Raw genomic sequence first — 21,477 nt, 5'->3', positions numbered from 1 at the left:
TATAATGTCTGTATTTCATGCTAGCAGGAAATATGTTAGTTTTGCTTTACGACTTTGAAAATGTTTACTCTAAACTTGTGAATCCAGATGGGAAGAGTGTTCCCCTGGCTTCCATCCAGAGGAACTATCAAAATCAAATGGGCCATCAAGGAACGCAGCAATACAAAGGATTGGTTAGTGGCCCTATCACACCTTGGAAATGCTACGTGCAAGGAAGCTTGTCCTGTGGACTTGGACGCTGAACGAAGGAAATGAAAAAAAGACACAGAAACTTTTTCCATCTCTTTGCTGTTTGGTCTCTCACAGGGCCAGAGGTACCAAACTGAAGCCAGACCCAGAGGCTACCTCCTGTGTCTGCTCTGAACGATATTTTGAATTAACAAAACATTACAACTCTGTCTCTCTTAGGATTTAGATTGCAGCTCATTTTGTGTGTACGTTTGCTTGCTTTAACCTGTAAATAATGCTCTTATTTCTTTTTTCTAGTTAATAAACCTTTAGAAAGTTTATTACAGAATTGGCTACTGGTGTTGTCTTTGGTGTCAGCTCTACGGTACCAATTGATCTAGAGTAAGTGACTGGTCTCTTGGGACTGGTGTAATTTTTGGTGTAAGTGACCATTTATCACTAAGTCCAGTTTGCCTAGGTGACAAGACAGACTGGAGAGTCTCAGGGGACCAGTCTGTGACTCCATAGTAAAACTGTTATAGTGATCTAGGAATTCACATTTGTTATTGGCTTGTTAAAATGTAATTATAGACCATATCACCAGTTTGGGGTGTCTGCCCTGTTTTTCACAGTCTGCCCTGAGGTAGGCATGCACAGTTGTGAAACACTCCAGACAGAGTGACAATCTCCACTGAAGAATAAGAAAGGAACTAGCACATAAAATTGAAAGCCCAATAGCAAGGATGATTAATGAATCTGTAAATTCGGGGGTCATATCCTATGACTGGAGAATTGCAAATATAGTACCTATATTTAAGAAAGAAAACAAAATGATCCAGGAAATGACAGGCTCGTTAGTTTGACCTCAATAGTATCCATGGTGGTAGAACAGTGATTCCCAAACTGTGGGTCATGACCTCACATGAAGCCACTCCATGAGCAGATGGGGTTGCGGCAATCCCAAGTATGCGAAAAATGCTATTTAGTAAAACATGTAGCATGACCTTGCAAACACCAGACATGTGCAAGTTCACACTGTGTGGATGATGCCATTTTTCTAAAGCAACATGGTGTCCTTGATGTGGCATGACCTTGCACGTATAGTGCGTGAGAAGCCAAGCTGCATGGAGGACGCTATTTTTGAATGGTATCCTCCATGCTATCTGGGGTCACAGGAAGCAATATATCCGAAAATGGGGTCATGCAGGGAAAACATTTGGGAACAACCATCTTAGAACAAATTTAGAAAGAGAGAATAATTAAAGGCTTAAAAGATAAATGGCAATAGGGATAAAATACAACATGGTTTTACATGGTTTTACAAAAGGCAGATCATGCTAGACAACCTGAATTTTTCGTTTGAGAAGATAATTATTTTCTAGACAAAGGAAATGCAGTAGATCTAATTTAACTTGATTTCAATAAAGCATTCGATACAGTTACACATGAGAAAATTTTCATTTAACTTGAAGAAGCTGGGGATTAATACAAGAATTGAAAGGTGAGTAAGGATCTGGATAAAGGGGAGACTACAGCGGGTCATACTGAAAAGTGAACTGTCAGGCTGGAGGAAGGTTACAAGTTGAGTTCCTCAAGGATCAGTCTTGGAACCAATCTTATTTAACTTTACCTCAATGACGTTAGCATAAAAAGTGGGAATGTGTTAATAAAATTTGCAAATGACACCAAGTTGGGAGGTATTGCCAATGTGGACGAAGACAGGAATATCATACAATAAGATCTGGATTACCTTGAAAACTGGAGTAATAGAAATGGGATGAAATTTAGTAGTTCAAAGTGCAAGGTCATGCACTTTGGGGCCAACAACAAGAATTTTTTCTGTAAGCTGGAAACTTACCAGTTGGAAGTGACAGAGGGGGAGAAAGACCTGGGTCTGCTGGTTGATCATAAAATGACTATGAGCTACCAATGGTTGTAGTGGTAGTGGTTGTAAAAAGGCTAATGCAGTCCTAAGATGCATTAGCAATGTATTTCCAGTAGAGACAAGGGAGTGTACTGTGAGCCGTTCTGGTATCCCATGTTTAAGAAAGATGAATTCAGGTTAGAACACGTGCAGAGAAAGGGTACTAGGATGATCGGAGGAATGGGGAACCTGCCTTATGAGAGAAGAAGGTTGGCTTGTTTAAAAAAATGAAAGTTGAGGGGAAATAGGATTGATCTCTATAAATACATCAGAAGGACAAACACCAGAGATGCAGAGAAGTTCTTTAAGTTAAGGGCCAATGTCAGCACAAGAACAAATGGATATAAACTGGCTATCAGCAAGTTAAGGCCTGAAATTAGACAACTGTCATATGAACGAAGTTCAAGAACAGCCTTCCAAAGGAAGTAATAAGAGGGAGGGGAAACTAACTTGTTTCAAGACTGAGCTTGATATGTTTATCGAGGGGATGGTATGATAAAGTGTCCTACAGTGGCATATGGCCCATCTGTGACTGCTATTAGTGAATATCTCCAATGCCTGAAGATGGGATGCTGAAGAAGGAGGGCTCTCTGTTAGTATAAAGAATGCTTTCCCAGTTTAGCCCACATACTTAGGGTCTAACTGAACACCATACTTGGGGCCAGGAAGGAATTTTCCTCCAGGTCAGAGTGGCAGAGATCCTGGGGTGTTTGGTTTTATCCTGCCTTACTGTTCAACATGAGGCGTGGCTCAATTCCTGGTTTGAATTAGAATCAATGACGGATTCTCTGTAATTTGAAGTCTTGAAATCAAAATTTGAGGACTTCAGTAACTGAGCCAGAGGTTAGGGGTCTATTACAGAAGTGAGTGGGCAAGGTTCTGTATCCGGTGATGTGCAGGAGGTCAGACTAGATGATCATGATGGGCCCTTCTGGCATTAAAGTCTATGAGTCTATGAAACTGAGGAAATAAAGATTTGAATTGTGCTTTTCAAACAAGGCCCCAAAATGACTTTAGCTCTGCCTGAATAGAAATGTCAGCCAAACATCTTCCTTTCTCTGTAGGATATAACAATTATGTATCACAGACAATTGGCTTTGCTCCTTGTGTCATGTATAACTCTCTCTGATACCAAGTGCACTGTATATTCCTTGTACTAATCCTAGTTATTTACGTGGATTTGCTCCAATTCCATTATCCGGGTGCACGGTAAAATTGGAATATGGAAACACCCGAGCCATTTGAAATTCAGAGAACTGGGTGCTACCCAGAACCATAAGGTCTGATCCAGTGAGGTTCTGAGTGTCCTGAGCAACTTGCAGGACTGGATCCTAAATAAAGACTGGGTGGTTTGTGCCTTGGTTATGGGTCTAGTCAAAGCCATAATTTGCATGGTGATTAAAGTATATGACTATGAAAAAGGGTATAAAGTATCACATACCCTATTGGGTTCAGTGGGCATGCTATGGAGCACAGAGGATCAAGGGAGGCAGAAGGAGGTGAAGGGAAAAGAACGTGCTTTTCAGGTAAGAATGGAGGGCTACCAGATTCAGAGGGACTTAAGGAAAGGGCAGAGCCTCTCAATACCCACACATTCTTTGATCCTGAGTCCCATTTACCCGGAACGTGCTGACTCAACCCACAAGCTGTGCTGAATACATCACAGGAGGAAGCCCTTTGATCTCCAAGCTTTATTAGACATGGAGCTAGCAGTTCCCTAGAGGCTATTTATCAGCCAGGCTAGTTGTATGTATAAAATGAGAGGGCTCCCTTGATGACTTGAGCTTCCACTTGAGACATGGACAAGTTCTGTGAGTGAAACTTCTCTTAAAACTTTTGCAGAGGGATGGGGATAGATCGTTGTTTTGGGAACATCTTACTCTACCAGATATTCAATTAACTTTCCTGTTTCACATCTTTCTCATTCTCTTGTTATGGTGTCTCATTTTCTGTCTTTTTCTTTCTCTCTCTCTCTTTCAGTCATTTTTCTCCCATTATCATTTACTTCTCTTTAAGTGTGGCAGACAACAGCACTTATGGCATATTTTTGGTTGCACTTGGCCTCAATTACACGCAAAATCAATTGTATTGTGGTACGCTGGTGTAATAGCTCTGCTCTGTCCAAACTGGAAACCATTTTTTGTTTCAGAAGGTGGAGGAAGTATCTGGGGTGGGAGGCAGTTATTCTAGGCCTTGTCTACACTACATGGGGAAATTCGATTCAAGCTATGCAATTTGAGTTACGTGAATAGTGTAATTCAAATCAACATAGCTTAGACTTACTTACCATGAGGTCCACACTACACAATGTCAACGTGAGATGCTCTCCCATCGACTCCCCCTACTCTTCTCAATCCAGTGGAGTACAGGGGTCTACGGGAGAGCGATCTGCGGTCGATGCATCGATCGCTGCTTGTCGATCTCCCAGTAAGTGTAGACAAGCCCTTAGATTTGATTTTGACCAAGGAAGAGGAACGAGTTGCGAATGCAAATGTGGAAATCTAAATTAATTTTATAGCTGATGAAAATGTATCATATGAAGAATTACTCAGTGGAAAATTGATTTGCTTTCCAAATAAAAAATGTTCATGGAATTTTTTATTTGTTTAGGAAGTCATTTTTAATAAAGACTGAATGCTGATTTGTTGTGGGGGGGGGGGGTTTCTGTTTGTTTTCAAAAATTGAAATATTTTGGAAAAAAAATGAAAAAGGATTATTTTCCAGGGGTTTTGGCTTGGTGTTTGGTCAGTAAAACAGAACATTTCCACAAGCATTTCTGAGGAAAAAATGAAACCAGTCTATTACAAAAAAATACAAATAAATAACAAAAAAGAAGGAAAATACAATTTTCTGTCTAGCACTAATTCACTTTATTTCTGCACTGGGAACTTTTTATTTGCAAAGCCTTCACTTGTTTCAGCGGGAAAGTACTGTCAGTCGACTGACTTTTTCTGTTACTTCTCCATAGTGCAAGATACCTGACTTGGTGGCATGAAACTTGGGAAGGGTCAATGCCAGATCCACACTTTGAGTGAGACTACTTGTATAGACTTAGTTGAAGGGGATGATTAAGCTGTGACAATGAGAGGCTCATGGTGTATGGTTACAGAGGAGAGGGAGAACATACAGCACTTGTAAGGCTTTGCTGATGATAATGTGTTGATGATAATCCCCTCTCATTTGACCCTTGACAATGCAGTGAACCTGATGATCCCATGGTTGCAAGAGATCAGGGCATTTATGAGGATTAGCTGCTTGAGGTTCATTTCAAATAAGAGAGAAATAGATTTGGTAGGCTGAGGGAAGCAAACATAGGAATTGTTCAGCTGTATATCACCGCCCACAACTGAATTGAGTTGGACATGACTGGAAAAAAGTAATAAAAGAAATTGCAGATGTTTCCTTAGATCAAAGATTGCTGCTGGATGCTTAGCGGTCCGACATAGCCATTATATTTGTTTTCCTTTCCTCTTCCACTTGCTTCACTTGCCTGCAGACTAATTTCAAATCCATCAATAAAGAAAAAATGAAATTATGGTGACCATTCCCAACCCACGCATCCTTATGTCCCTTCCTCCAGGCATACCTTCTGATGTAGAGGGCTCCATACCATCCCGAAGATGGCTGTTCCTTTCAGGAGCAAGTGATCATGGAACTCATGTGGTGTGTAGGACTTTATTCTCCACCAGGATGAATTCCATCCACATTGTTTTTATGTTCCCAGCTGAGCTCTGAAAGCAAGCACTCCTGCTTGCCTGTTGATGGATATAACCTCTGCCAAATAATCTCTGGTTGGTGTTTAGCTCTGGTAGACATCTCTAGTTCTGTAATGTAATAGCGAATATATCACTGGCATCAGAACTTCTCTCTCCAGCCCAATCATTTCCATATCAGTCCTATCGCATACAAAAGATAAGGAAAAGAATGCTGATAATTTCAGAGTAAGAAGAACCTAGGTGTGACTAATATAGAAATCTCATGCAATATCCTAGACAAACCTTACGAAATTAAGCATCAATATTTTAGGAGTTCACTGTATTAAAAATGCAAATGTTAATCTATCATTGTGGGATTGTAGGGGACATTTCTAGGGAGGAGACATGGCAAATTAAACTTTGATAAGTGTTATGATCTTAAAAGGACTATTTGAAACAATGTAAATGTTTAAAGTTAAGGGAGTTTCCCAGGAAATCCACAGGAGGAAGGGTATGCAAATGTCACACTTCCAGTTGGGCAAGTTCCCAGCCTTTTGAAGCTATACCCTGAGGAGAAAAACATTGCCTGCAAATTATCTATTTTGTAACACTTCTGCCCATCTGAGTTGGCAGCAACAAGGGCCGGGTTCAGTATCTAGGGGTTCTGTTTCAATAACGCAATGCAAAACTGGCTCGAGTCCACACCCAGTGACCTGGGACAATTACATACCACCCCCTGGGTGCCTCTAAGAGGCAATACTTCCCCTCTTGCAAGCACGGAGTCTGAGTGTAGCAGAAAATGTTTAATAACATGAGGAAAACGACATCAGGAAAACAACATCAGCAGTAAATTGGAAAAACACCACAAACAGGATTCATAACACAAACCCTGAGCAAAAGACCCACCCCAGCAAATTGGGCTGTATCCTTTCCCTTTGGTTCTTGAATCCAGCAACCCAAGAATCACCCAAAGTCCCAAAAGTCCAACAACCCCCAAAGTCTCTGTCCCTGGTCAGTGCAGCCCCAGAGTTCAAAGGGGGGGCATGCATGGTGTTAAGGGGCACCTTACGTGATCTGAGGCCTAATGGCCGCCTCTCCATGGGGTTCAGCCTTCACCACAAGCCAGTCCACTTTCACAAGCCGTCCCGTGAGCCGCTCCTGCCATCCCACAAACTGCTCTGCTCTACCAGCTGCTCCGCTCCGCTCACCGACCTGTGAGCCACTCCAGCCGTCCCCGCAAATGGCTCCACTCACCATTCCTTGGGCCCCTCCAACCATCTCCACAAGGCTCCGCTCCGCTCCGCCAGCCGTCCACGCAAACTGCTCCGCCAACCGCTTAGCAATATAGCTTCAGGCTCCCCCACTAGTTAACACAGTGATCTCAGCTCTTAGTAACTTTAGCTCTTTTGTGATTTCAGCTCTTAGTGATTGCACTAGTAGTAGGGGAGCCCTAGTGCTGGTGCACCACTGGCCCAAAGTGAATTCCACATAGCAGCCTGTAACTAGACTCTCAATAGAATCAAAATTAGCTCTGCTATTCCACGGTGGTGGTGCAATTGGTGTTTCAGGCCCTCAAAGGGGGGCCTATACCATCACATACAAATACCTGTCCCCCTCCTCTCTCAATTCACTGGGTTTTGGAACCCATGCCCCTTGTCTAGCGAGTGCTACTTAGTTAATGGTGAGTTCCTGTGGCATACAACAGTTCCACTGGCCTTGATTCACATAATCAGGGTAACAACACTTTATTCTTCCTTTCCCAATAACAGAGAAACTGGGGATCCCACACCAGCCAAAGTAACCACTTTCGGTTGCTGTGGGCTTATGCTAGGCATGTGGGTGTGCCTATGCAAACAAGATCAGCCTGAGGTTCTTTTCCACACTCGCCATAATTCATCACCAGATGTCAGGGTAGAGCTCATCCTGACTCTGCTTACATCTTACAGATCAAAGACCCTGGCTGTATAAAGGAGGGACTAAACTTTTAATGAGGGTGCTTGTCCTGAGGAATAGCTGTTATGAACTTGTGATCATAGAAAGCTGCCTTGGTGGGGTTTATAGGGCTTGCCCTGGCTGGAGTTAGGGTGGTCTCTGGTAAGCTTACTGGACTGCGTGTCTAAGTTCTTTTATTGTTTTTAATAGATTTTCTCTGGCTATGTCTACACTGGCAATTGCATGACAAAACTTTTGTCTTTCAGAGGTGTTTAAAAAAAACCCCTGAAAGACAAAAGTTTTGGTGACGACAAGAGCCAGTGTGAACAGCGCTTTGTTAGCAGGAATGCTCTCTTGCCGATAACACAAATGCCACTCCTTGGGGATGGAAGTTTTTTGTCGTCAAGAGAGCCGACAAACAGCAGCTACGCTGTGCGACTATTAACGGCACGGCTGTAGTGACACTGACATGTCGCTAAAAGCTGTGTAGTGTAGACATAGCCTCTGTAACGCTTTCACCTTAAGAATGAATGTACTTGTTTCGAAAGAGTTTTGTGATGAGAAGTGGACAGTTATGCTGTTTATGACGTCTGAGGAGAAAGCAAATTAGGCCTGCTGGAGTAGTCTGACTTGCTAGGGAATTTGCAGTGTAGGCTGGCAGCTGTGCAACCTGGAAATACCCCAGTCAGGAAGGAGGGAGATGCAGGTCTCCACCCAAGAGGGGTGATGGCTGGGGAGCTGTAAGCCTAAGGGTGGGGAAGGGGAAACACAGGTGCAGTTGCCCTGAACTGTGACACACAATGTTCAGTGCCTTCAATCCAGATCTTCCTGGAGTTCTCACACTGTCGGAGGAAATACATTACATAAGCGTATTTCTACCTGTGGAGACCCTATATAATTCCTGGGCTCAAAGGGTTGGATACATTTTGTGCTCAGTTACTTTCAGTCAATCTGAAATATATGGCTCTGTCCTCACCCAGAGTCATGGATTTAATGGGCAGACAATACTGTCTTTTAAGGAAAATTTAAGAGTGCCTTATTCTTTCAATACCACAAAACAAAAATTAAACTTTCCATTTGGTACTATAAATGAGGCACTAACTATGTCTCCAGATATGGAAGATAGTCCCCCTCCATCTCTTCAATCGCTCAGTTCTTGGACTGAATTGCAGCTTGGACCAAACTTAGCTTTTTGCCTGCCAGTGGTGTAAGCGAAAGGATGTTCAGAGTTGCTCCACTTTATGCTGACTGCCAAAGGAAAACTAGAGGAGGCTCAGACATCCTTTACTTCATCACAGAAATTACAGAATTGTAGGGCTGGACGGGACCGCAAGCATTCTTCTAGTCCATCATCTCTGTGCTGAGGCAGCACCAAGTATACTTCAGCTATCCCTGATAGGTGTTTGTGCAACCTGTTCTTAATAACCTACAATGATGGGGATTCCACAACCTACCTAGGTAACCTATTTCAAAGCTTGACTATCCTTACAGTCAGGAAGTTTTCCTACTATCTAATGTAAATCTCTGTTGTGACAAATCAAGCTGATTATTTCTTGTCCTTTTCTCAGTGGACATGAGAACAATTGATCATCATCTCCTTCATAACAATATTTTGAAGACTGTTATCATGTTTGAAGACTGTTATCATGTTCCCCTCAGCCTCCTTTCCTCTAGAACAATCATTCCTTGTTCTTTCAACCTTCCTCATAGTTCATTATTTCTTAACCTCTTAGCATTCTTGTTGCTCTGCTCTGGACTCTCTCCCAGTCGTCCGAATCTTTCTTAAATTGTGGTGCCCAAAACTGGTCACAATACTCCAGTGGAGGCCTCACCAGAGCCAAGCAGAGCAGAACAATTGGCTCCTGTGTCATACATCTGACATTCCTGTTAATACAGAAGGACATTTGCCTTTTCACATTGTTGACTCATATTCAGTTTGTGATCCACTATAACCCCCAGATCTTGTTCTGCACTATTGCTACCTAGCCAGTTATTCCCCATTTTGTATGTGTACCTTTGATTTTTCCTTCCTAAGTATAGTACTTTGCAGTTGACTTAATTGAATTTTTTCTGTTGATTTCAGACCAGTTCTCCAATTTACCAAGATCATTTTCAATTTCCAATCCCATCCTCCAAAGTGCTTTCAAGCCCTTCAGTTTGATGTCACCTGTCAATTTCATAAGTATAATCTCTATTCCATCATCCAAATCATTGATGAAAATATTATATAGTACAGTACCAAACAAAGACCTCCACAGGACTCCACTTGATACAGCATCTCAGTTTGACAGCAAACCATTGATACCTACACTTTAAGTACAGTTTTTCAACCAGTTCTGCACCGACCTTATATTCATTTCACCTAGACCATATCCCTAGATTTTTTTAATGAGAATGTCATGTGGGATTTTGTCAAAAGCCTGACAAAAGTCAAGATATATTATGCCGTGTCTTGCAAGATATATTTATTTCAGTGGCCAGTGGCTCACAGGAACTGTCAGAGAGCTCTGAGGTATAAAGTTCACCTCTTTTTTGTTCAACAATGCTGCCTACACAAGCATGGGAAGGAAGGGTGGTGTGGGTGCTACTAAGGTTGCTCTGAACCGTACAATAGAATTTAGATGGTTGATTTGATCTTTTAAAGCTCTAACTGGATTGGGAATTGGTTATGTGATGAACCACATTGTTCGCTGTCTGACACTTAAACAGCAATGCTCAGCAGGAGTGGGAACTCCTTTGTGCTTTGTGAGAGGGGGAATCAGGGATTTATATGTTGGAAAAACAGAAGAAAAAATTGTCCTGCACCATGAAAAGGAAAAGCAGAACTGAGTTTTTAAATGCTGTGAAGAAGACTCTGGTTAGGTTCCTCAATTCAACCCATGAGGTCAAGTCTTGAAGACCTTATTATTGTAGTAGGCCGTGGCTCCCATCCATGGCTTGGTCTCTGCCAGGCAGGAGCAGCTCCTACTCCATGGGGACGAGGAGCAGCCCATGGCCCCCCTGCATCTGCCTTTTCAAGCAGTCTCTGCCTGTGTCTGTGTAGACTTCCTGTCATGTCCTTACCTTGCTTTTGAAGTGCAGTTTGCACAGCTTCCTGTCTGAACCACAAACACCAGTGGAAGTCCTCGCTGATATGAGGGGCTTGCTTAAAGCTATATTACCAATTGTATTCATGCTTATGAATATGTAAGTAATATGTAAGGAGTGAGTGAGATAGTATGCGTGTAAGAAACCAGTTACAAGGCTTGAACTGAAATATTACTATGTAAGGATAATCAAGGTGTATATGGGACTGTATATAAACCTATGGCAGTAGTGGCCAGAGAGAGATGTAACCCACGACAGCAAGAACTCAAGACTGGACCAGAAGAAGTAGAGTCCTTCCGCAGATCCAAAGGGATTCCGCGGGGTCTCGTCACCTAGTGGTTCGATCTCTGGGAAGCTGAAACCTGGCCAGTCTCAGTCACCTAAGATCGAAAGCAACACTTTCATCTACAGCCTGTCACCAGTATGCATGGAATGTGTGTGTGAGTATAATTGTGCAAATAAGGGAAGCAAGCAATACATTAACCCTCAGTACTGCTTCAATTTGACCTTTGTTTGTGGTTATTTCTTGCCCTGAGCATTGGCCTGCTAAACCCAGGGTTGTGAGTTCAATCCTTGAGGGGGCCATTTAGGGATCTGGGGCAAAAATCTGTCAGGGATGGTACCTTGGTCCTGCTGTGAAGGCAGGGGACTGGACTCGATGACCTTTCAAGGTCCCTTACAGTTCTATGAGATAGGTATAACTCCATATTAATTATCAGTTACATCATATGAATTTGTCCTGCGCCATTCCCTCACAGGTCAGCCAGCCCCCATATCATCAGTTCGCTGTGAGATGCACAGATTTAAATGTATCTGTGGGGGCCAGGACCCTCAGTGTAGAAAACGTTTTGAATGGGCCATGTGATATTTTAGTTTAGAAGAGTGCATCAACTCTTAGAGGATTTGAGTATTAACTTCCCTTAGCTTATATGCTCTCTGCATTTGATCATAATAACTCTCCTAGTTTGTTCATACAACTGAGCTCCACATTTGAGGGTGTTAGCCTCTTCCTAAAGCTGAGGTGCATCATGTCAGTGACATTACTGAGCTCTGTGTTCTCAGAGAAAGAGTTGCCTTCACGTGTGTCATCTGTTTTCTTTGTATATCTGTCTCTAGTATTTCTTCAGCTCTTCCTCCTTGTGGCATTCCCGAGCTTGGAGAGCCTGCCTGGCAAACTGAAGAAGTGGGAACAATGCTTCAATGACCCTGACTATGACGAACTGGTGGATATTGCCAAAAACGGATTGGAAAAAAAGTGTAATTCAAAGAAGGTGGTGATTGTTGGGGCAGGAATCAGTGGACTCACAGCTGCCAAAGTGTTGAGAGATGCTGGTTGCAAGGTAATTATATCAACTGAGAGGAGCCAGAGAAAGGCCAGAGAGTCCGTGCTCCCTTGAAATAGTCTTATTGTTTCTTTTTCAAAGCATTAACAATGCAGAAGAACCAAAGGAGGTGAACTTAAGTAAGCTGGGTGAACTAAGAAAAGAAGAAAGAAGGATGGCAGATTTTTTTTTATTTCCAGACAAAAAGTTAATTGACTTAAACTTAAGATTGTTAGTAAAATAACAACATAACCAAAAGAAAAAATAATAATGTTGTAACAAATAAGCCCTGCAATCACTGTATTTTATGAAGATGGTGAATAGTTAAGGAAATGTTCCAAAAGACTCAAACACTTCACCATAACCTCTTTACAGTCCACGTGTTTCTAACAAAATTCTCTGTGAGAAAATTGATATTAGCCATTCCATAAAAACCTTAATTTGCAACCTGGTCTTTTTTGTTTGTTTTTGTTTTTCCAAGGAGCTACTCTTGTTAGCCTTGGGAAAGACTGAAATCCACTATCCCTATCCACTGCCTACACATCCACAACTCTCCCTCTAGAGACCACCCATGAACTACAGCCCCCCAAGGCTGGAAAAATCAACAGAGCTCACTTGTGCACTTAGACTTTAAGCGCTTAGTTGTTGTTCTAAACACTTTCTCATTGAAAATCTGGTACTTACAATACATGGGAAAGGCTACTATTAGTGTAAAAACTACCAGATTAGAATCTGATCCTTGAGATCTCAGTTCAGAAATACATCTCTATTTAGAAAAGCTGCTTGAGTACATACTTACATTGAGTACATGCTTAAATCCTAGGGAGTTCAAATTCAAGTTTAGCATATGCTTACTCATTTTCCTGAATCAATGCCTGAGTGCTTACTTACTGTCCAAAATTACTTTTATAAAATATTAATTTTATTTCTGTGATGACCAAATCATCCTTTACCATACAAGAAAGAAACATACCGACAAGGGATTGAAAATGATGGCCTGTGTTCCATGTTCCTAGGTTATGATTCTGGAAGCCAGTGGCCGCTTGGGAGGACGCATCGAGACCTATCGAGAACGAGATTGGTACATGGATCTGGGACCCATGCGTTTGCCAAAACATCACAGGTAATATACAGTTTGTCCTGCTCAGCCACCAATCTTGTTCAGAATAGTGGAAATCCCATTTTAAAGATTTTTATGATAATTCCTAGGGAAAAAAATCTTTGGAGGTACAGATTTGAATAGTTAAAATACCCCTTTATTCTCTCATGTGGACTACAAGCACTACGTTGAATCATCAGTCTATCTGCAGGAAGGAGAAAAATTGGAGCTGTCACTCTTTTTGCACAAAGGGGCTGGGAGTGGGTGGGCTGAAGCAGAGAGTGGGTTAAGTAATGGCTTGCTACTGCACCAGCCAGTGCAACTAAATGACCATAGAGATCCCAGGGCCCAGGATTACTCCAAATTAATTCCCCCAGAAGCAAAATGGAATCAAAGATTTGTCTGTGGCTGCTCAGGCAGTCGCAGACAAACATTTCATTTCAAGTCAGCCAACCAAACTGAAACATTTTGATTTGCGAATGTCTAGATGTTTTGACATTTATGTTCAGAACCTTTCATCACACTCTGGGATGAAAACAACATGAAAATACCAGTATTTCTCTCGCAATAGAATAACAGTTTTCACAAACAGCTCTACTTATGAGTCTGCTACTCCCTTACCCTGTAGCTCAACCACTGCAGGGTTTTGTTTTAAATCCTTAGGTCCCAGGTTCAATCCCTGCAGATACACCCCCTAGTAGTGTTATTACAAATACATGTATATATCTGATCTTTTTTTGCTCTGAAGAATTTTAGGAATGGGACATTTTTGCTGTCATGTGTCTTGTAATGAGTGAGAAAGAGTCTGATTTTACAATTAGTAGATGTAATACTTGATCATCATGTGTAATCATTGAAGTCAATGGGACTGTTCTGATTGGAAGAGATGGTCAAAATTTTTCAAGCAAAAAGTATTTTTCATTGAAAAATGGCATTTCCTGTTTTTACCAATGTTTTTCATGACACATTTACCTACATTTTTTATTGGAAACAAATCATTATTTAAATACTTATCAATGTTGCTCATTTACTGAAAACTTGGGTTTGTAGTACATTTCTCCCCCCCCCCCCCCGTTTTTTTTAATTAAGAAGTTGTGAAAGTGAGTCTGATGTGAGCCCTGCAAAACTGAAATAATGTCAATATTTCAAAAGTTTTCACAATTGAAAAAAGTTAACAGCACTAGTTGCATGATTGTTTTCAGGTGAAATATATCTTTAGGGTCATATACCCATAAATAATTTCAATTACATAGGTAGGAGCCATCTGATTTTTGTTAGAGGATCATATATGAGCATATAACATTCTTTCACATTTTTGACATTTTCTTTTTGTCTCCTCTTTCCTTTATCTCTAGGATTGTGCGTGAATTTATCAAACAATTTAGACTTAAACTGAATACATTCTATAATACTGATGCGAATGCCTGGTATTTGGTTAACAATGTCAGAGCAAGATATAAAGATGTGGAAAAAAACCCTGATATCTTGCGGTACCCTGTGCATCCCGCAGAGAAGGGAAAATCTGCCACTCAACTTTATGAGCAGACACTGGATAAGGTATGTGTGTTGTGGAATGGAATCATGTACTGTAGGTAGGTCTTCACTTCAAAGTTAGCATGGGATGTTCATCAGATTTTGGTCCTAAACCTGTCTCATCCACAGACACAAAACCATCTCGCTCAAGTTGAAGAGTCCTTTCAACCCAGGCTAGCTGGCAGAGCTTGAGTTTTAGGTGCTGACCTGCCTGAGAGACAGTGCTTAATTTGTGCCAGGGCTTGCCAAGACTGAGCCCTGGCACCTCTAGGTTAGGAAGTTCATAACCTCGGCATTACTGGGCTTGCTACATCAGTTATGAATGTAAAAAAAAATTGCTTGAACATTTCATTAAAAATTAAGCCCTGCTGAGAGGAGTAGGGCTTAGGACACACCCCTCTCCTTGGCATCTCCCATTGGCTCATTTAAGTGACTTGGCATGCTAGCTTTTGTGGTTCCCATTCTTGGGTGTTATCTCCTTCCATTCATCAGGTAGGAACCTGAGCGTCTAACTCAGACTTTGTGAATCCCAGTGCATTTCTAGGCACTTACTTGTTAGGTATTGCAATACTGAGCATGCAATGCTTAAGTCCCTGTGGGAATCTAGGCCCAGATGTTTAAAGATAACTGACTGAGGAGCCTACATCTCATATTTAAAAGGGATTTAGGCACTTAGGATTCCCATAGACAGTCAATGGGATTGAGATGATTAAGTATGGGATTCACAAAGATATTTAGGCTCCTAACTCCAATCAATTACAAAGGGAGTTAGGCACTTAAATCGCTTTGTCAATCGCACCATCTCAAAATGAGACTTAGTCTCCTAAATCAGTGTGTCAATGAGCACAGCAATGTCTTTCAAAATGTGGGCCCTAGCACCTAGTGGTTTTTTCACAAGACCGACATTCCTAACTCCCACTTATTTTAATGACAATTAGATTCCTAAATGCTTTGCGAATCCCAACCCAATATGCTTTCAAAAATCCCAGAAGGTGGTTATTGGCATCTCTGGATGCCTAAATATCTTTGAAAATCTGCCCCTCCCCCCCGAGTACCTAAGTCACTTATGAAAATGGGAGTTAAGGCCCCAAATTAATTTAGGCACTACTGAAAGGTTTCCCTTTGGTCTATTTATTTTTTATATTTTAGAAAGTCTGAGTGAAAGCAGTTCAGTTAGCTAGAAAACCGTAGAAGTGGAAAACAAAAAACTACCTTACCCTTATTAAAACAATCTTGTTAACAGCTCTTTCACCTGAGCAGTCATTTCATGTCCCGCCCCCTTGTTCATATGCACTAGGACACTGTCTTTAATACGACCCTATCAAATTCATGGTCCATTCTGGTCAATTTCATGGCCATAGGATTTGAAAATTAATCAATTTCATGTTTTCAGATGTTTACATCTGAAATTTCATGGAGTGGTAACCCTAGGGGGTCCTGATCCAAAGGAGGCTGGTGAGGATGGGGGGGTGTTACAAAGCTGTTGAGGAGGGGTTGTGGGATTGCCACCCTCACTTCTGTGCTGCCTTCACAACAGTACCCTCTGGAGCTTTCTGCAGCTGCAAGAGGTTTCTGGAGGTGGAGCTGGGTCTGATCTCCCCTGTGCTGCTGGGAGTGCCCCAGCTGGGGGCTCCTAACTGCTCGTCTAGGCCGGGCTGAGGGGGAGATCCTGGTGTAGATATCCAGAGGTGGGTCTGATCTCCACCCCAGAGTGGATGCACAGGGGAAGGGTTAGTCACATCCCTCCCCAGCCCAGAGGAGACTAGCAACTGGAGCCGGGGGGCCAGTAAGAGCCCTGTCCCTGCCTCTGATTCCACTGTCCATGAATTTGGTAGAGCCCTAGTCTGTAAGTACATAATCACATAGGGGTGGGGTGAGGGGCGGAAGGAGAACCTTTAAAGGCAGAGCCATGATCATGAAACAAATGACTGTTTTCTTGTTTGCTCCCCAGGTGACAACAGACTGCAGTGCTCTGAAAGAGAAGTATGATTCCTTTTCCACCAAGGTAATGGAAGTTGGCATTCCAGTATCTTTGAATCTAAATGTTTTTAGTTTCCTAAACCTTTCATTACGTTAGCCAATAGAACTCCTTGTGGGATAGATCTTGCCACATGCACACAGTCATGGTAGAAGATAATGCATGGGACTTCTCCTAAAGATCCTGGCTGGGCAGAGGTAGTACATTCTATTCATGGATCTTCAGGGGACATACAGGGGACTTCCCCCTTGGGTCTTCCTGGCTCTGCTTTCCAGCAGGAGGAGGGCAGGGACATGGATCCATGTTATCTCTGCTTCTCTCTACCCAAAACACCAGCCCATAGAAAGCAAGCAGTCTTGGTGCTCCCATACACCCAGTGTTTGAGTCGTGAAGACAGGACTCTCCTCCACTCCTCTGTAATAGATTTAGCATCTCTGTTTCCCATCCCAGCTGACATCCAGTTTTGTATCCTCATCCACAGTTATTTGAATGAGACAACCTTCCTCTGTCTTCCTCCCACTGTTACTTTTACCCTATAAGAGGTGTTGTCTGGACCACAGTTCTCTAATCCAAGGTAATTAAACTGTGGTATGGACACTATGGATGAAATCCTGTGCTCATTGAAGTCAATGGCAAAGCTCCCATTGACTTCACTGAGATCAGGATTTCATCCTGTGAATGGAAAGGGGTGAGGGATTGTGTCTTGAAAGTGAGCATCAACCTTACTTTAATGATTGGTTACGAGGAAGCAGACAAATCACACAGGGGAGTAGTGAATAGGTTTGACCACTGCCCATCTCTAATGCATACTGAATAATTTCAGTGCTCATCTGCAATGAAATATCTCTTCAGCTGTCGTTTCTAAATGAGGATATAATATGCATGCACTTTCCACCCTCTCTACTCTTCCCCATCCAGGAGTATTTGATTAAAGAAGGAAATTTAAGTAGAGGAGCCATCGACATGATTGGTGACTTGCTGAATGAAGATGGTAGATTTTACATGTCATTTCTTCACTCAGTCATGGCTCATGTTATCTTCTCCAACAACAGGTGAGAAGAAATGAATCTATTTACTTGCTTTATATTTGGAAGAACATGTGCCTGTGGTAGGATCTGTCTACCTAACCATCCATTTTTAAATACCTCTGCAACCTCATTCTATCTCATCCATCTATCATCCCTTCTATCAATGCAGCTGGTTACCTTCTTTCACAAAGGCACTGTTGATCTCAGTAGTCACAGAGGGTATGTGTATAATTCACTAGCCATGAAATGCAAAGGTCCCTTCACACAGGGTGAGCAGGACATTACTGAAAGAGTCCATGGCTTCTAGCTGGGTGGGTTCCTATGGAATTCAATAATTAACTCAAGTGTGTATGTGCTATGGGCATATTGGGGCAGAGCTCTGTTGTATCTCACGAACCCTTTTGTTAAATGACCCCAAATTAGGATCGCTAATTCTACCCACAATCCTATGAAACATACCTAATTCCAAGGCAATGTGAGTAATCATGAGGTTTCTAGAGCATTTGGAAGAGTGAATCTTTAATCATAGAACTGGTCTTCACCTTAACTGCAGCAGATCTGGCACTCTGCTAGATTCTGGAGCTGGAGAATCAGTGGAGGGTAGCTTGTATCTTCAGCTATGAAGCTCCTTACAGCTCTCCTCATAATTATTCTTCTTGTGAAATTCATTCAGATAACTTGTCAGAGGATGTCATTGTTTTACCATAATCTCTTTTCCCTCTTTCTTTCAGTTACGATGAGATAACGGGGGGATTCGATCAACTTTCTAATGCTTTCTACCAGTATATTCATGGGAGTATTCAGTTTCACTCTCCAGTAGTGAAGATACTAACCAAGGGTGACCAAGTGAGAGTGTTTTACCGTAGGGCAAACACATCGGTCCCCTTATCTGTGATGGCCGACTATGTCCTTGTCACAACCACGGCAAAAGCTGCACGGCTCATTAAATTTTCTCCACCTCTTTCTCCTCTCAAGACCCATGCCCTGCGCTCCATTCACTACACAAAGGATGTTAAGATTGCTTTGGCCTGTACTAAAAAGTTTTGGGAGAAGGATGGAATCCATGGCGGGAGATCAATCACTGATCGCCCATCCAGATTCGTCTACTACCCCAGCCACAATTTCCCCAGTGGCCTGGGCGTGATCCTGGCTTCCTACACTTGGGGCGATGATACTGAAATCTTTATTTCCCTTAGTGATGAAAAGTGTGTTGATGTGGTGCTGGAGGACCTGGCAGAAATCCACCAGGTGCCCAAAGATTATATCCGGAGTGTCTGCAATAAATATGTGATCAAGAAATGGGGCCTGGACAGATATTCCATGGGCTCATATGTTTCCTTCACCCAGTACCAATATGTCGACTACTCCAAGGCTCTGTTTCAGAATGAAGGAAGAATCCATTTTTCAGGAGAACTCACAGCCCAGCCTCATGCCTGGATCGACACCGCTATGAAATCTGCTTTGAGAGCAGCCAGGAACATCCATGCTGTTATTAACGCCTCACCGGCGCAGCAACATGAGCTGAAGGAAAATGAACTTTAATCGATTCAATAACTGTAATAGTGAGGGTGTTTGGGGAAGGGACAAATGAACCAGCTAGCACTTGGGGAATTAGAAATTGCACCACTAATCAACATGCACTACTCGATTGTTACTTGAGGTTCAGCCCTGAAGGGGTGGTGCATAAATTGCCTGCACCAGCATTAGACTATTACTCACATTGCTGAGCTGTCTCAGTCACTCTGCTTAGCTCCCAGAGGGTGAAGCCGAGGTTGTGCCCAGTCCCTGCCCAGTCTCCTTGCACCCACATGCTCTAGGAAGATGATAAGTGAGCAAGTAGCTTCACTTAGTCCTAGGTCTGGGTGTCCCATGCAGGAGTGTGAAGGGGCTTCTGACTCCCCCTGACTTAATCAGTCACAAAATCTGAACCACAGCCTACATAGCATGGAAACTGTGGTTGTTCTGCCTCCCTCCTCTGGAGCCAGCCACAAGTCCAGCCCTTGCTGATCCCATCAGCCACCTCAGCACTCCCCAAAGGAATAGCTGCACAGAACAGAATATGTCCTGGTCTCCAAACCAGTGGCAAAGTCTCTGCACTCCCTTGGAGATCCTTGCAGAAAAAAAATGTTTCTTGCATCGCACCCCATTCAGATCTCTGCCTCACTGACCCAATCTGTCCATTGGTGAAAAGTGGTGTGATTATGGTCCTGGTCTTTCCATGATCTACCTGTGTGGAAGACAGTGTGATGTATATAGATGTCAACTATCTCTTGAAAATATTGTTAATAACTACATGCCCTTGTGGTTTGCAAGGTTAAAATCTGAATACATTCTTCTCTCAGTACCACAGCAAAAATTTGCACCATCCCATTTTACCCCAAAATCACGCTTAGCCACTTCTAACTCTAGCTAAAAAATTAAAACAACAGGTGAACACCACTTCACACCCCAGGGTATGAAACATATTGTCTAAGGAATCCCAGAAAAATTGAAATTGGTACTGAATCATTCTCCATTCCACCCCCAAAGATTAAAAGATGGGATATTTAATTAATATTGTCAAACTACTGTTAGTTACTGGGACAGAAGAGTCTCAGAAATTTACATATGGATGAGATTCCTTTTTCTGCCCTGTAGTTAGTTGAAACACCCTCCCTAAAGATTGACAATTAAGCGTAAAATTCTGTTTTCCTAAATATTGGCCCATTCAGTCCTCTGAATCAAAGAAGTCCCAGATATGTGAATGGGAACTGTAGATCTGAATTGACTAGAAGAAACTTGCTGTTTAACCCCAGGAAGCAGGAAGAAGATGAATAGATCAAATGTCCCGATACCCCAGAATATGAACGCCCTGTTTTTCAACACAAATTAAAAAAACAAAACAAAATAAACAAACAAAACTCTACTCTCGTCTTCCTTGTGAGTCTGATATACCAACTTTACATGTGGGTAGTCTGCCTTGTTCCTCCAACAGGCTCTCTTATTCTGTTCTAAATATCAAAAGAATGTGAAATGAAATGTATCTGATATCATCTTTGTATTGGATTTTTGGCACTTCCCCTCCCTTTCTCTGCCTCCCCCACCCTTTCTTCTCTGCTTTCTAATTAAAAGATCTATGAGAAAAGTACAAAAGTGAGTACAGAAAAAAACTAATTTGGGGGGGGGGAATATTTTAGAAAATAGAGGAAAATGGGCAAAATAATATTCTTTGAATTATAACTTTTCTATCAGATGACTGGAGGACAGCTAATGTAACATCATTTAAAAAAAAAAACTCCACAGGCAATCTTGGCAATTACAGGCTGGTAAGCCTAACTTCAGTTCTGGGCAAATTGGTTGAAACTATAGTAAAGAACAGAATTTTCAGACACATCGATGAACACAACTTGTTGGGGAAGAGTCAACATGTTTTTTTGTAAAGGGAAATCAAGCCTCACCAATCTACTAGAATTCTTTGAGGCGGTCAACAAGCATGTGGACAAGGGGGATCCAGTGAATATAATGTATTTAGATCTTCAGAAAGCCTTTGACAAAGTCCCTCACAAAAGGCTCATAAGCAAAGTAAACTACCATGGGATAAGAGGGAAGGTTCTCTCCTAGATCAGTAACTGATTAAAAGATAGGAAACAAAGGGAAGGAACAAATGGTCATTTTTCAGAATGGAGAGAGGTAAATAGTGGTGTCCCCCAGGGGTCTGTACTGGAACCAGTC

The 21,477-nt window shown here is 42.1% G+C and overlaps 1 protein-coding gene across 1 annotated transcript; it reads left to right on the top strand.

Moving 5' to 3' along the window:
- The first annotated feature begins 3,890 nt into the window (after positions 1–3,890).
- LOC117887179 (L-amino-acid oxidase-like) lies at positions 3,891–19,308 on the top strand. The gene is made up of 7 exons (XM_034789507.1): positions 3,891–3,903; positions 11,923–12,146; positions 13,145–13,251; positions 14,583–14,784; positions 16,712–16,765; positions 17,657–17,790; positions 18,498–19,308. The coding sequence occupies exons 1-7, from the start codon at positions 3,891–3,893 to the stop codon at positions 19,306–19,308; spliced, it is 1,545 nt and encodes a 514-aa protein (XP_034645398.1).
- Positions 19,309–21,477: the final 2,169 nt, after the last annotated feature.

Source organism: Trachemys scripta, chromosome 14 (assembly GCF_013100865.1).
Source record: "Trachemys scripta elegans isolate TJP31775 chromosome 14, CAS_Tse_1.0, whole genome shotgun sequence".
NCBI classification, from domain to species: Eukaryota; Metazoa; Chordata; order Testudines; family Emydidae; genus Trachemys; species Trachemys scripta.
This window is presented reverse-complemented; position numbering and strand designations above follow the sequence as displayed.

Bases quoted from the DNA above. Each gene is read 5' to 3' on its own strand.
- LOC117887179 (XM_034789507.1), top strand. The intron at 14,785-16,711 runs GTATGTGTGTTG...TTTGCTCCCCAG, and splicing joins ATGAGCAGACACTGGATAAG to GTGACAACAGACTGCAGTGC. The intron at 17,791-18,497 runs GTGAGAAGAAAT...TCTTTCTTTCAG, and splicing joins GTTATCTTCTCCAACAACAG to TTACGATGAGATAACGGGGG.